The following is a 17,300-nucleotide window of genomic DNA, read 5'->3' as shown; positions in this document are numbered from 1 at the left end:
GTAACTGACTGTATCTACTGTAGGGTAACTGACTATCTACTGTAGGGTAACTGACTGTATCTACTGTAGGGTAACTGACTATATGTACTGTAGAGTAACTGACTATCTACTGTAGGGTAACTGACTATATCTACTGTAGGGTAACTGACTATATGTACTGTAGAGTAACTGACTATCTACTGTAGGGTAACTGACTATATCTACTGTAGAGTAACTGACTATCTACTGTAGAGTAACTGACTATCTACTGTAGGGTAACTGACTATATCTACTGTAGGGTAACTGACTATCTACTGTAGGGTAACTGACTATGTACTGTAGGGTAACTGACTATGTACTGTAGGGTTACTGACTATATGTACTGTAGAGTAACTGACTATATCTACTGTAGAGTAACTGACTATCTACTGTAGGGTAACTGACTATCTACTGTAGGGTACTGACTATCTACTGTAGGGTAACTGACTGTATCTACTGTAGGGTAACTGACTGTATCTACTGTAGGGTAACTGACTATCTACTGTAGGGTAACTGACTATATATACTGTAGGGTAACTGACTATCTACTGTAGGGTAACTGACTATATCTACTGTAGGGTACTGACTATCTACTGTAGGGTACTGACTATCTACTGTAGGGTAACTGACTGTATCTACTGTAGGGTAACTGACTGTATCTACTGTAGGGTAACTGACTATCTACTGTAGGGTAACTGACTGTATCTACTGTATGGTAACTGACTGTATCTACTGTAGGGTAACTGACTATCTACTGTAGGGTAACTGACTGTATCTACTGTAGGGTAACTGACTGTATCTACTGTAGGGTAACTGACTATCTACTGTAGGGTAACTGACTATCTACTGTAGGGTAACTGACTATCTACTGTAGGGTAACTGACTATATCTACTGTAGGGTAATTGACTGTATCTACTGTAGGGTAACTGACTATATCTACTGTAGGGTAACTGACTATATCTACTGTAGGGTAACTGACTATATGTACTGTAGAGTAACTGACTATCTACTGTAGGGTAACTGACTGTATCTACTGTAGGGTAACTGACTATCTACTGTAGGGTAACTGACTGTATCTACTGTAGGGTAACTGACTATATGTACTGTAGAGTAACTGACTATCTACTGTAGGGTAACTGACTATATCTACTGTAGAGTAACTGACTATCTACTGTAGAGTAACTGACTATCTACTGTCGGGTAACTGACTATATCTACTGTAGGGTAACTGACTATCTACTGTAGGGTAACTAACTATCTTCTGTAGGGTAACTGACTATGTACTGTAGGGTAACTGACTATATGTACTGTAGAGTAACTGACTATATCTACTGTAGAGTAACTGACTATCTACTGTAGGGTAACTGACTATCTACTGTAGGGTACTGACTATCTACTGTAGGGTAACTGACTGTATCTACTGTAGGGTAACTGACTGTATCTACTGTAGGGTAACTGACTATCTACTGTAGGGTAACTGACTATATCTACTGTAGGGTAACTGACTATATGTACTGTAGAGTAACTGACTATTTACTGTAGGGTAACTGACTGTATCTACTGTAGGGTAACTGACTATATGTACTGTAGAGTAACTGACTATCTACTGTAGGGTAACTGACTATATCTACTGTAGAGTAACTGACTGTATCTACTGTAGGGTAACTGACTGTATCTACTGTAGGGTAACTGACTATCTACTGTAGGGTAACTGACTATATCTACTGTAGGGTAACTGACTATCTACTGTAGGGTAACTGACTATATGTACTGTAGAGTAACTGACTCCGTGGGTATTGCTGGAGGGGTAATGGAGTTGAGAACTAGCCAAAGGAGCAGTGAAGGAAATCAAAGGGCTTCAAAAGAACATGGCAAAAATATCCATCTTATACTGTATTTCCATGCTTTTTGCTCCAACACCAAATGGTCAATGTGCACAGTACAAGATCTGAGCAAGCCCAGAGGAAGACAGACAGACAGAGAAAGATAGAAGGAAGGAGAGAGACAGACAGAAGGAGAAAGAGACAGAAGGAGAAAGACAGACTGATGGAGAGAAACAGAAAGAGAGACAGACGGAGAAAGACAGGCAGATGGAGAGAAAGAGACAGACAGGCAGAGAAAGAGACAGATGGAGACAGACGGAGACAGACAGACAGACAGACAGACAGACAGACAGACAGACAGACAGACAGACAGACAGATCTGGGTTCAGGAAGCCATGATTAGTATCTGATCTGGGTTCAGGAAGCCATGATGAGTATCTGATCTGGGTTCAGGAAGCCATGATTAGTATCTGATCTGGGTTCAGGAAGCCATGATGAGTATCTGATCTGGGTTCAGGAAGCCATGATTAGTATCTGATCTGGGTTCAGGAAGCCATGATTAGTATCTGATCTGGGTTCAGGAAGCCATGATTAGTATCTGATCTGGGTTCAGGAAGCCATGATTAGTATCTGATCTGGGCTCAGGAAGCCATGATGAGTATTTGATCTGGGTTCAGGAAGCCATGATTAGTATCTGATCTCCTGGGTTCAGGAGGAGGACCAGTATAGAGATGTAATATATGGCCACTCCATCACATACAGTACATGTCTTTCAAATGGCAGTTTTTTTTTATTCTGAACACACACACACACACACACACACACGCACGCACGCACGCACGCACGCACGCACGCACGCACGCACGCACGCACGCCACACACGCGCGCGCGCGCGCGCGCGATTAGTCATCCTAGATCTGATGCAGATCTGTGGAGCATGATGGTTTGGAATGACGTGGAGGATGGAGGGGGTTTTGGCGATGGTGGTGGAGAGGGGGGGCGAGGCGTACTGACTTACCGCTCACGGCGGCCTTGATGTTGGGGTCTTCATCTGCCAGACTGCCTGGCACACCATGTCTCCCTTTGATCTACGGACACGTAATGGAAGGAGAGAGGGGAGAGAGAACAAGGTGAAAGATATACAGTGTATTCTGAAAGGACCTTGGGTATCTCCTGCATTCATCTATAAAGCAGGATGTGTGTGACAGGGGTTGAAGTAACATGGTCATTGGTTTGTTGCAGCTACATAGCTGTGAGTCTCTGTGTGGTGTCTCTCAACAGACAGTCAGACACAAAACGCCAAGCATGGGTTCTGTGGCTGTTTTGGCCGCATGGGGCCCCATATGCGAGGGGTGGTGGGGGGGGTGATACAATTTGATGTACCATGTTTGAAGCAAGTGTTTATTTGGAAAATGTGTCAAATGAAATTCAACCTTGAATTTGGGGGTCTTTAAAGAGAGTGAATTATTAGACTGTATAACCTGTGGTGAATATTAAAATACACCACTGGAATGACATACATATCTCCAGTTTGAGAGGTCACAATCGTGCTTTGTGTATTTACTGCTGTGTAGATTTATTTTGTTGATGCTTACAGACACTCCCCCCCAAAAAATTATACTGTAGTGATATTAAATATGTGCAGTTCAAAGCATTCGTTTTTTTGTGGAGCACCATTGATGCTTAACTAGACTAAATATGGCACGTCTACACCAGGGACAATGGAATATAGGTCTGGTTTGAGGATGTGACGATGATGTTGTGATCCTACCACTGAGAGCCAGTGACATTACTAGCCCTTTGAATGAGAGACATTGCCAAACGGATTGTGGGTCACTTTCTCTGAGGAGACTAAACACCTGTTAAGGATCACATGGACACTGGTTCCATTGCAGAAGGTACCTGCTGACAGAAACACAGGCCTTTTGAGACAGAGGGGGGAAATTACTCAAACATTTCTTTCTTTTTTAAGATTGAACATGATGTGAAATGCAGCAAAGAGCAATATTATCATTGCATTAAAAAAAGTGCAGTATTAATGTTTATGGTATATGTTTGTGTCATTGAAAATGTAATGTTGTTACTCAAATAAATTGTATTGTAACACTAAAGAGCACGTCCTCTTCGAAATGAAGAGTACACCGAATTTTGACCACAAGCTTTGTCTTTGTTGTCACACTTGGAGAAACAGTCTAAGTGAATTTCATTCACATATCACACGTTCAGTACAAAGATTGCCTACCTTCATGACTATTATTCAAGCACTTGTGGCGACGACTTAAACTCAAAAGAAACACAAAACGAATTGAACCTTCAAGCTGCCAGACATGATTCTTGAAATTAACCAGTACATGAAAATACAATAGTGGCTGAACTATAAACTACAGTAGGGACCTATAAACTACAGTAGGGACTATAAACTACAGTAGGGAACTATAAACTACAGTAGGGAACTATAAACTACAGTAGGGAACTATAAACTACAGTAGGGAACTATAAACTACAGTAGGGAACTATAAACTACAGTAGGGACTATAAACTACAGTAGGGAACTATAAACTACAGTAGAGAACTATAAACTACAGTAGGGAACTATAAACTACAGTAGGGACTATAAACTACAGTAGGGACTATAAACTACAGTAGGGAACTATAAACTACAGTAGGAGTTATAAACTACAGTAGGGAACTATAAACTACAGTAGGGACTATAAACTACAGTAGGGGACTATAAACTACAGTAGGGAACTATAAACTACAGTAGGGACTATAAACTACAGTAGGGAACTATAAACTACAGTAGAGAACTATAAACTACAGTAGGGAACTATAAACTACAGTAGGGACTATAAACTACAGTAGGGACTATAAACTACAGTAGGGAACTATAAACTACAGTAGGAGTTATAAACTACAGTAGGGAACTATAAACTACAGTAGGGACTATAAACTACAGTAGGGAACTATAAACTACAGTAGGGAACTATAAACTAAAGTAGGGACTATAAACTACAGTAGGGACTATAAACTACAGTAGGGGACTATAAACTACAGTAGGGACTATAAACTACAGTAGGGGACTATAAACTACAGTAGGGAACTATAAACTACTGTAGGGACTATAAACTACAGTAGGGAACTATAAACTACAGTAGGGAACGATAAACTACAGTAGGGAACTATAAACTACAGTAGGGAACTATAAACTACAGTAGGGGCCTATAAACTACAGTAGGGAACTATAAACTACAGTAGGGGACTATAAACTACAGTAGGGAACTATAAACTACAGTAGGGAACTATAAACTACTGTAGGGACTATAAACTACAGTAGGGAACTATAAACTACTGTAGGGACTATAAACTACAGTAGGGAACTATAAACTACAGTAGGGAACTATAAACTACAGTAGGGAACTATAAACTACTTTAGGGACTATAAACTACAGTAGGGAACTATAAACTACTGTAGGGACTATAAACTACAGTAGGGAGCTATAAACTACAGTAGGGAACTATAAACTACAGTAGGGAACTATAAACTACAGTAGGGAACTATAAACTACAGTAGGGAACTATAAACTACTGTAGGGACTATAAACTACAGTAGGGAACTATAAACTACTGTAGGGACTATAAACTACAGTAGGGGACTATAAACTACAGTAGGGAACGATAAACTACAGTAGGGAACTATAAACTACAGTAGGGAACTATAAACTACTGTAGGGGACTATAAACTACAGTAGGGAACTATAAACTACAGTAGGGAACTATAAACTACAGTAGAGGACTATAAACTACAGTAGGGACTATAAACTACAGTAGGGAACTATAAACTACAGTAGGGAACTATAAACTACAGTAGGGGACTATAAACTACAGTAGGGAACTATAAACTACAGTAGGGACTATAAACTACAGTAGGGAACTATAAACTACAGTAGGGAACTATAAACTAGAGTAGGGACTTTGAAGGGTCTGTCTCTTCCCAGACTGCCAGTGTATTTTATTGTTTGGAAATTCAATGGGGCACTGGGGGTATGTGTCAACCGAGAGAAAGCCAGGCCGCGGTAAATGAAATGGGAACATAAACTGGAAACCATTAATTAATTGACAAGCAGATAATTCCCAGTTTATTATTAATCAAACAGACTTCATTTGGTTCCCTACCCACAGCGCTGACTTGAGAGACTTCTCTTATAGATACAGCCCTTAACAAAATAGATGGCTAAAAGCTTGGTGGGAGTTGAGGGCTATCCACATTTACATAAAAGGGAACTGGTGCAATTTAAATAGCTGCCCCCATGCACTGACTGTGGTCCAAATTCCACTGAGAATATCAAATTATGTAAAAAAAATGTAATTTATTTTTTTTGAAAATCCCCACATCTTGTTTTTCCTTTTTTGGCAGACCTATATTTCTGACAGCCAACTGTGAGTGACATAGGCCTCCTCTTGTAAGCGAGATGTACTGAATTCCCTCAATAGTAGGCCGTATGTATCCTACTCCTCATTCTCCTCGTCCTCTGTTGTTCTTGCCATTCTGACGAGCTGTTCCATCGTAATGGGGTAGTGATTTCAGGTCTCAGGGTCTCCGGGCTCTTTGGTTACAGGTCAGTGAGGTTGGCGAGAGAATGGTTGTGATGGATATGTCAGTGCAATGTAGACCTTTATTCTTCTGGGGATCTAACAGAATGAGGATCTCTAAATACCAGACATTCTGTATAGTTAGTTGTTACAAACAGTTTTTTTGTGGATTTTACTGTAGTATTAACTATAGTGTTTTGGGCAAGATATTAATATACTATACACTTGTATTTACAGTTTACTATAGTATAAATACTATAGTATTACTATATTATGTACTGCAGTGTTTTTTTTAAGTGATCTTTGATATAGAAGTGGGGGCATTCTCCTTCAAGAAACCTACTGAGGAAACACTAAAAGAGAAAGTTCTCAATAACCTGCACGGAACACAATAATAAGGTCTATACTTGGCATGTAGGTTTGTCAGTCACGGGTGGTACAAATAAATATGATCATTTACCCATGGGGCGGCGCACAATTGTCCCAGCGTCGTACCGGGTTAGGGGACGGTTTTGCCGGCAGGGCTGTCCTTGTCCCATCGCGCTCTAGCGACTCCTGTGGCGGGCCGAGCGCAGTGCACGCTGACACGGTCGCCAGGAGTACGGTGTTTCCTCTGACACACTGGTGCGGCTGGCTTCTGGGTTAATTGGCCATTGTGTCAAGAAGCAGTGCGGCTTGGTTGGGTTGTGTTTTGGAGGACGCACGGCTCTCAACCTTCACCTCTCCCGAATCCGTACGGGAGTTGCAGCAATGAGACAAGACTGTAACTACCAATTGGATACCACAAAAAAGGGTAAAAAATGAATAATAAAAAAAAAGCCTAGGGTTAAGTTTAAGGTTAGGGCTAAGGTTAAGGTTAGGGTTAAGTTTAGGAGTAAAGTTAAAGGGTTAAGGGAAAGGTTCGCTATAAGGGATAAGGTTATGGTTAGGGTTAAGTTTAAGGAGTTAGGTTAAAGGGTTAGGGTTAAGGTTATGGTTAGGGTTAAGGTTAAGTTTAGGAGTAAAGTTAAAGGGTTAAGGGAAAGGTTAGCTATAATGGATAAGGTTAGGGTTAGGGGAAGGGTTAGCTATAATGGTTAGGGTTAGGGGAAGGGTTAGCTATAATGGTTAAGGTTAGGGTAAGTGTTAGCTAACATGCTAAGTAGTTGCAAAGTAGCTAAAAAGTAGTAAGTAGTTGAAAAGTTGCTAATCAGCAAAAATGCTGATTTCCATGATGAGATTCACGTGGTACGCCCACTCCAACCAACCACCCTACTTCCGTTTCTTGCATGTCTTATGTAATCATACAAACGTAACATATCATACTAATTTAAATATCTCGGATTGACATTTACTATGTTACGTCTTGTCTATGAGACTAGGCTGGAAAGAAAGGAAAAGGGATAGCTTCTTCATGAGATCCATGTTCATAGCAATGAATGGATGACCGGTCTCAAGCATGATGTTTCACAAACGTGATGTTCTTAAAGTGACAGTGTACAATTTTCAATATAACGCATCTCAACAGGAAATAGTGCTATTCACAATGTGAATCCTATTATTCCAGAAATTACTTTGTAATCTCGATGACAGGTATTTGTTTCAACATTGCATCTTTCTATAATAAATAAATGAATTTACAGGGTTACTTATTAGTTTCTAGAGCACAACATGTGTTTGAGAAGTAGCTAGCCTAGAATACATTTCGGTCCAACATAGGCTACACGTTCCTAAATGTTATGTTGTGCTCCTAACTTTTATAAGTTGTTTCCACAACCACATCAGGTCGTCACTCGCTGTGTGATTCACCCAATAGTAGCATGTGAGCGCTGCTTAACAGTATATATTTCTTAATGATCAAAGTGAAAGTAAGCCGTTTTTTGTATTTTTGATGGTTTTCCATAATATATGATTCAAACATTTCCTAAACCATTGATCCAAGGCTATCTAGTATGGTGGCACGAAAAGCATGCACTCTATGCCATTAAAGGGAGATTCTTGCAATTAGCTCAATGACAGGAAGTAAACTAGCTTACTTTACCGTACCTGTCGGTTTCTAGTCATTGTGCTAATGCTAGTTAGCATTGGCTCACGAATCTACTTCCAATTTCCTTCATATTGCACACAGACACATAAAAATAGTATCCACTATTATCCAGCAGCTATTGGGGATCCTAATAAATATTAACTACGAAAGCACCAATGTAAAGAGCACATATGATATGAAAACTGTAAACAGCTAACAGAGTTTTTAAAGAAAATTACACTTAATTTCTACTACTCGCTTCAAGTGAGATGCAGTATTGTATGCCTTTTAAAATGGTGTGTGTGTGTGCATGCATGTCCGTGTGTGTGAAACAACAAGAGCAGCAGTTTCAGCAATGTCCTTCTGTCCCGAAGGTACAGAGTGATGGGCATGGAGGTTGATTTATATACCCTGTTCTTAATTAATTTGATTGTTTTTAATGGAAGTAAAAAAAACTGTGAAGAGAGAGATACACACATTGGCATCCTCTGCTGTTGGGGAATGGAGGGTTTTCTGGGAAAGCAGATTGTATTAGAGGAGAGAGCCAACACACTCATGTATGTCTTGTCTTTATACGTGATCCACAGTGGAGCTTCTCGAGGGGAAAAAGTCAGTCAACTAAGATCGCTCTTGCTTCTTTAAGAAGAAGATAGTCAGTCACTTTTAATGTCAGTCATTAAGGCTGCGTAAACTTTAAATGATATTGGTTTCAGAATGTGTGTAAATACTGACACACGAAGTGGTGTGTAAGTTGAAGTGAGTAGCCCACAGAAACCTATCGTGTTAAAAACAGAGCCATATCTAAATTATCAGAAAGTTTCCAAAAGACAGTCAGATAAACAAATGAACTAGAGTGAGAGATAGAGAAAGAAAAGAGAGAGAAAAAGTGAGAGAGAAAGAGTGTGATAGAGCGAGAGAGAGAAAGATAGTGATACAGAGAAAGAGCGAGAGAGTGATAGAGAAAGAGAGAGTGAGAAAGCGCGAGAGAGAGAAAGAGAGAAAGAGAGTGATAGAGAGAAAGAGCGAGAGAGATAGAAAGAGCGAGAGAGAGTGATAGAGAGAGAACGCATGGTAGACAAGGCTTGCCACTTCCACATCAAATGTGTCGTCATAGCAGTGCAACAGAACCCCCCTGTGTCACCATGACACCACTCTGTTGCTCGTCAGGACGAACGAGGCGAAACGGAAGTTGAGCAAAGACACCGATGATGAGATCAAGGAGGAAGGTGGACACCAACCACAAACAAAACGCCGGTAAACGTGTGGTATAGCTCCGTCGGGGTCAGAACAAGTGGTGGCGCGAGTCACCGTTTCACATCCAAACTGAGGAAATGAAGTGTGCCCTTTACTAACAGCAAAGGAGATCATTGGAGCCTGCACTGGAGAACTATGAAATTGAGAGGATGGCTTTCTGGTGTTCGGGTAGAGTTAGTCATTCAGAAGACAAGAAGGGTGATGATGATGGTGGTTTTATTGTATTGTTTATACACTGTAAGAAAGATGTGCAGGGAGGAGGAGAGTAATTGGGTAGAGGAGTCATATAATATATTTAAGATCCCTTTTTGCATCCATAGGTACTGTTCAAACAAGAAACAGACTTTACAGGGCAGTTTCCCCTGTCACAGATTAAACCTAATCTTGGACTAAACAGGATTTTCAATGGAGATTCTCTGAGAAACACTACCGTAATTTCCGGACTATTGAGCGCACCTGAATATAAGCCGCATCCACTGAATATTTTTTTTTGTTTTGATTTTGAACATAAATAAGCCGCACATGTCTATAAACGGCAGGTGCCTACCGGTACATTGAAACAAATTAACTTTACACAGGCTTTAACGAAACACGGCTTGTAACAAAAATAAATAGGCTTTAACGAAACACGGCTTGTAACAAAAATAAATAGGCTTTAACGAAACACGGCATGTAACAAAAAATTTAAAATTAGCAGTAAACAGTAGCCTACCAAGAAAGTCATTGCTCCAGACCAAGCTCCCGTGCAGCAGCTCTATTTCCTTTTCCAACAGCCAGATCAATCGCCTTCAACTTGAAAGCTGCATCAAATGCATTTCTCCATGTCTTTGCCATGATGAGGGTGACAAAATGACTACCGTAATCAGAATGATGGGAAGTTTGAGAGCGCTCGATTTAATCTAAACAGTAAACAAAAAAGTTGTTTGACCTTAACCCGTTCGGCAATTTCATTGGTCTAATGAAAGCTTCATGCCGCCAAAAGACTGAGCACGTCACAGAATGTTTTTTTTTTTTTTACATTTGAAAGCGGGAAAAATCCATATATTAGCCGCGTCATTGTTTAAGCCGGGAGGTTCAAAGCGTGAGAAAAAAGTAGCGGCTTATAGTCCGGAAATTACGGTAAGTACTCAGTACTACCAAAAACCGGGATGGTTCGCCTCTACTGCAATATTTGATGTGTGACACAGTCAAGTTGGTCCAGCTGGGTACCCAGAAACCATTTCCTGCTGGTCAGGTCAAGCACTGAACTACACTTCAAACTCCCCAACATAGTCCAGTTTCTTAAAAGAAGCATAAGACAGAACAGAATAGAATACCTACAACAAAGAATTACTGACGTCGATGTACTTCTAACCCAGCACATGGCATAGCATCCTGGTGAGCCGTACTGATATTATCAGGGGATCCCCCCCATTGTATTGAAATGCTAACAGATAACGTCAGCCTCTGGACTGACCTTTGATTAATATAGTAGTGCAGTAGCACTTACAGGGGGAATAGCTGATGCAGGGTTTCAACCAGCAACCTTGTGGTTAACGGGGAGAGTGCGTCAACACCTATGCTTTAGCACTCTCATACAGGGAGTCTATATGAGGCGGTGAGAGATGGTAAACCCATAAAACTGTCCCTCATACAGGAAGGATATATGAGGCTGTGAGAGATGGTAAACCCATAAAACTGTCCCTCATACAGGAAGGATATATGAGGCTGTGAGAGATGGTAAACCCATAAAACTGTCCCTCATACAGGAAGGATATATGAGGCGGTGAGAGATGGTAAACCCATAAAACTGTCCCTCATACAGGAAGGATACATGAGGCTGTGAGAGATGGTAAACCCATAAAACTGTCCCTCATACAGGAAGGATATATGAGGCTGTGAGAGATGGTAAACCCATAAAACTGTCCCTCATACAGGAAGGATATATGAGGCTGTGAGAGATGGTAAACCCATAAAACTGTCCCTCTGATTCAACAACTTACAGAAGGGTGTTATAATGAAGAGACTGATCTTTAGCGACAGATGAAAGGTGGATGAGGAGGAAGAGGGATGAATGTGTACAGTGTTCCAGAGTGTCTTTTAGCTCAAATTCCTGCTAACGGTCAGCCAAAACCTGCCAGTGGCTGGCTGTCTCCCAGTACTCAAGATATTAACGACAGAGGAAAGGAGGATGAGGAACAGAGGGATGAACGGAGGGAAGAACTGTGGGAGGACAGACGCATGGAAAGCTGTCTCCTTGTGGATGGGTCTCCATGTGGATGCTGTCTCCTTGTAGATACTGTCTCCTTGTAGATACTTTCTCCTTGTACTGTAGATGCTGACTCCTTGTACTGTAGATGCTGACTCCTTGTACTGTAGATGCTGACTCCGTGTCAATTCTGGTCTATATGTGGATGCTGTCTCCCTGTGGATGCTGGCATATCTGCCTGTCAGGGAGTCGTCGCGTGCCACGCTCACTGCTCGGCCGAGTGTAACTGAGGCAATGTACCCCATAAAATATTCACCTAAGTTGTCTTTCCTAAAATATAAAAAGGGGGGGGCGACGGGAAAAAACTGTGGTGTGATGGAGAGTTATCCAAATGCACCGTGTCAGGTCTACTTAGGCTTTCTTCCAAGAGGGGAGAAGAGGGGAGCGGCAGGGGGTCCATTAAATGTTCATACATGTTCATACATTGTAAGCCCCCCCATGGCGTTTAACTCCACCATTTTAAGCCCCCCCTCATGGGGTTTAACTCCACCATTTTAAGCCCCCCCCTCATGGGGTTTAACGCCACCATTTTAAGCCCCCAGCCCCATGGCATTTAACGCCACCATTTTAAGCCCCCCCATGGAGTTTAACTCCACCATATTAAGCCCCCCCATGGCGTTTAACTCCACCATTTTAAGCCCCCCCATGGTGTTTAACTCCACCATTTTAAGCCCACCGTCCATGGGGTTTAACTCCACCATTTTAAGCCCCCCCATGGCGTTTAACTCCACCATTTTAAGCCCCCCCCCCCTCCATGGCATTTAACTCCACCATTTTAAGCCCGCCCATGGCGTTTAACTCCACCATTTTAAGCCCCCCCATGGCGTTTAACTCCACCATTTTAAGCCCCCCCATGGCGTTTAACTCCACCATTTTAAGCCCCCCCCATGGCGTTTAACTCCACCATTTTAAGTCCCCCCCATGGCGTTTAACTCCACCATTTTAAGCCCACCGTCCATGGGGTTTAACTCCACCATTTTAAGCCCCCCCCCCCCTCCATGGCATTTAACTCCACCATTTTAAGCCCCCCCATGGCGTTTAACTCCACCATTTTAAGCCCCCCCATGGCGTTTAACTCCACCATTTTAAGCCCCCCCATGGCGTTTAACTCCACCATTTTAAGCCCCCCCCATGGCGTTTAACTCCACCATTTTAAGTCCCCCCCATGGGGTTTAACTCCACCATTTTAAGCTCCCCCCATGGCGTTTAACTCCACCATTTTAAGCCGCCCCCCCCATGGGGTTTAACTCCACCATTTTAAGCCCCCCCCCATGGCGTTTAACTCCACCATTTTAAGCCCCCTCCCATGGCATTTAACTCCACCATTTTAAACCCCCCCATGGCGTTTAACTCCACCATTTTAAGCCCCCCCATGGCGTTTAACTACACCATTTTAAGCCCCCCCATGGCATTTAACTCCACCATTTTAAGCCCCCCCCATGGCATTTAACTCCACCATTTTAAGCCCCCCCATGGCATTTAACTCCACCATTTTAAGCCCCCCCATGGGGTTTAACTCCACCATTTTAAGTCCCCCCATGGGGTTTAACTCCACCATTTTAAGTCCCCCCCATGGGGTATAACTCCACCATTTTATGTCCCCCCATGGGGTTTAACTCCACCAATTTAAGTCCCCCCCATGGGGTTTAACTCCACCATTTTAAGTCCCCCCCATGGGATTTAACTCCACCATTTTAAGTCCCCCCCATGGGGTTTAACTCCACCATTTTAAGCTCCCCCCATGGTGTTTAACTCCACCGTTTTAAGCCGCCCCCCCATGGGGTTTAACTCCACCATTTTAATCTCCCCCCATGGCGTTTAACTCCACCATTTTAAGCCCCCCCATGGCATTTAACTCCACCATTTTAAGCCCCCCCTCATGGGGTTTAACGCCACCATTTTAAGCCCCCCCCCTCATGGGGTTTAACTCCACCATTTTAAGCCCCCAGCCCCATGGCATTTAACGCCACCATTTTAAGCCCCCCCATGGAGTTTAACTCCACCATATTAAGCCCCCCCATGGCGTTTAACTCCACCATTTTAAGCCCCCCCATGGTGTTTAACTCCACCATTTTAAGCCCACCGTCCATGGGGTTTAACTCCACCATTTTAAGCCCCCCATGGTGTTTAACTCCACCATTTTAAGCCCCCCCCCCTCCATGGCATTTAACTCCACCATTTTAAGCCCGCCCATGGCGTTTAACTCCACCATTTTAAGCCCCCCCATGGATTTAACTCCACCATTTTAAGCCCCCCCATGGCGTTTAACTCCACCATTTTAAGCCCCCCCCATGGCGTTTAACTCCACCATTTTAAGTCCCCCCCATGGCGTTTAACTCCACCATTTTAAGCCCACCGTCCATGGGGTTTAACTCCACCATTTTAAGCCCCCCCCCCCTCCATGGCATTTAACTCCACCATTTTAAGCCCCCCCATGGCGTTTAACTCCACCATTTTAAGCCCCCCCATGGCGTTTAACTCCACCATTTTAAGCCCCCCCATGGCGTTTAACTCCACCCTTTTAAGCCCCCCCCCCATGGCGTTTAACTCCACCATTTTAAGTCCCCCCCATGGGGTTTAACTCCACCATTTTAAGCTCCCCCCATGGCGTTTAACTCCACCATTTTAAGCCGCCCCCCCCATGGGGTTTAACTCCACCATTTTAAGGCCCCCCCCATGGCGTTTAACTCCACCATTTTAAGCCCCCCTCCCATTGCATTTAACTCCACCATTTTAAGCCCCCCCCATGGCATTTAACTCCACCATTTTAAGCCCCCCCCATGGGGTTTAACTCCACCGTTTTAAGTCCCCCCATGGGGTTTAACTCCACCATTTTAAGTCCCCCCCATGGGGTTTAACTCCACCATTTTAAGTCCCCCCCATGGGGTTTAACTCCACCAATTTAAGTCCCCCCCATGGGGTTTAACTCCACCATTTTAAGCTCCCCCCATCGCGTTTAACTCCACCATTTTAAGCCGCCCCCCCATGTGGTTTAACTCCACCATTTTAAGCCCCCCCCATGGCGTTTAACTCCACCATTTTAAGCCCCCCCATGGCATTTAACTCCACCATTTTAAGTCCCCCCATGGGGTTTAACTCCACCATTTTAAGCTCCCCCCATGGCGTTTAACTCCACCATTTTAAGCCGCCCCCCCCCATGGGGTTTAACTCCACCATTTTAAGCCCCCCCCATGGCGTTTAACTCCACCATTTTAAGCCCCCCCCATGGCATTTAACTCCACCATTTTAAACCCCCCCATGGCGTTTAACTCCACCATTTTAAGCCCCCCCATGGCGTTTAACTCCACCATTTTAAGCCCCCCCATGGCGTTTCTCTCCACCATTTTAATCCCCCCCATGGCGTTTAACTCCACCATTTTAAGCCCCCCCATGGCATTTAACTCCACCATTTTAAGCCCCCCCCATGGGGTTTAACTCCACCATTTTAAGTCCCCCCCCATGGGGTTTAACTCCACCATTTTAAGTCTCCCCCATGGGGTTTAACTCCACCATTTTAAGCCGTCCCCCCCCCATGGGGTTTAACTCCACCATTTTAAGCCCCCCCCATGGCGTTTAACTCCACCATTTTAAGCCCCCCCCCCATGGCATTTAACTCCACCATTTTAAACCCCCCCATGGCGTTTAACTCCACCATTTTAAGCCCCCCCATGGCGTTTAACTCCACCATTTTAAGCCCCCCCATGGCGTTTCTCTCCACCATTTTAATCCCCCCCATGGCGTTTAACTCCACCATTTTAAGCCCCCCCATGGCATTTAACTCCACCATTTTAAGACCCCCCATGGGGTTTAACTCCACCATTTTAAGTCCCCCCCATGGGGTTTAACTCCACCATTTTAAGTCCCCCCCATGGGGTTTAACTCCACCATTTTAAGCTCCCCCCATGGTGTTTAACTCCACCAATTTAAGCCGCCCCCCCATGGGGTTTAACTCCACCATTTTAAGCTCCCCTCATGGCGTTTAACTCCACCATTTTAAGCTCCCCTCATGGCGTTTAACTCCAGCATTTTAAGCCCCCCCCATGGCATTTAAGTCCACCATTTTAAGCCCCCCCATGGCGTTTAACTCCACCATTTTAAGCTCCCCCCATCGCGTTTAACTCCACCATTTTAAGCTCCCCCCATCGCGTTTAACTCCACCATTTTAAGCCCCCCCCCCCCCCCATGGCATTTAACTCCACCATTTTAAGCCCCCCCATGGCGTTTAACTCCACCATTTTAAGCCCCCTCAAAGCGGTGCGTCTTGGCACCTACTACCAAACCCCTTTCAAAGGCACTTAAATATTTTGTCACCCTCTGAATGGCACACATACACAATCCATGTCTCAAATATCTCAAGGTTTAACAATCATTCTTTAAACTGTCTCCTCCCCTTCATTTACACTGATTGAAGTGACATCAATAAGTGATCGTAGCTTTCACCTGGATTCACCTAGTCAGTCTGTCATGGAAAGAGCAGGAGTTCCTAATATTTTGTACAGTCACTGTAAATGTCAACAAAGTTACAATAGGTGCCTGCTATGCATGGTGTGCACTCCTCGTACCACATGTATAATAAATCCTTTCCATTCTGTCATTGGGGAGATTCTCCTCATTTAACAAACCAGTCCTCTGGAGTGTTATCTACAGCTGGCAGACAGTTAAAAGCCCGTCTTTATGCTTAGCATATAACAATTAGTTACTATGAAAATCCCATTTTTATTTGAACTTGATGAATGTGTGATTGGTAAGAGGTGTACTAACGATATCAATGTGTGTGCTGTTCTTTGTAGTTTGTTTGAGTTGCGACATAACCTTACTTGAGGTAGCCTGAGTCCCCCCTGAGTCATGGGCCATATCATGAATTGGCTCCCATTCGTATAAGACTAGAGAGGCCATAGGAGAGAGGCAAAATAGTTAGGACTAAGAAACACTACAATTTCTCTGCTCCAAACCATCACAAACTTGGAAGTTTCAAATGAACTTCACTGCCTTTTTCGAGAAAATGAATCTCCTGAATCCAAAAATATCAGCAACTTCACACAATGTAGAGTCAAGTGCTCAGTTTAAACAAATACTTTGTCTCTACTTGTGCTGATAGGCAAAGGAGGCCAGATATGTATGGATGTATGCATAATTCAGCCTCCAAAGACAAAGAATGGGAGAGATCCAGGGCAAGAGATAACTTGCATGGAACAAGCGGTGGGTTGGTGGGGGGGGGGGGGGTGTTCAGACACTAAAGTGGCATGATTTCCTATCTTCTCATGAAGCAACAGAGCCCGCCCAACTCATAGTGAAGGCTGGTACAACTGCCGCCCACTCCCCTCGCCCCCTAATGCCACGCTGTACTGCTTTGATAAGAGG

At 43.4% G+C, this 17,300-nt stretch overlaps 1 protein-coding gene across 2 annotated transcripts in view; it reads right to left on the bottom strand.

The window, feature by feature from the left end:
• The window catches only part of glu2b (Glucosidase 2 subunit beta), a 259,487-nt gene that overhangs the window by 167,976 nt on the left and 74,211 nt on the right, over window positions 1–17,300 (bottom strand). For both annotated transcript variants that reach the window (XM_045721341.2, NM_001139813.1), the window contains 1 exon segment: window positions 2,861–2,930. In XM_045721341.2, coding sequence (XP_045577297.1) covers window positions 2,861–2,930 — 70 coding nt within the window.

Source organism: Salmo salar, chromosome 07 (assembly GCF_965601325.2).
Source record: "Salmo salar chromosome 07, fSalSal1, whole genome shotgun sequence".
Lineage (NCBI taxonomy): Eukaryota > Metazoa > Chordata > Actinopteri > Salmoniformes > Salmonidae > Salmo > Salmo salar.
This window is presented reverse-complemented; position numbering and strand designations above follow the sequence as displayed.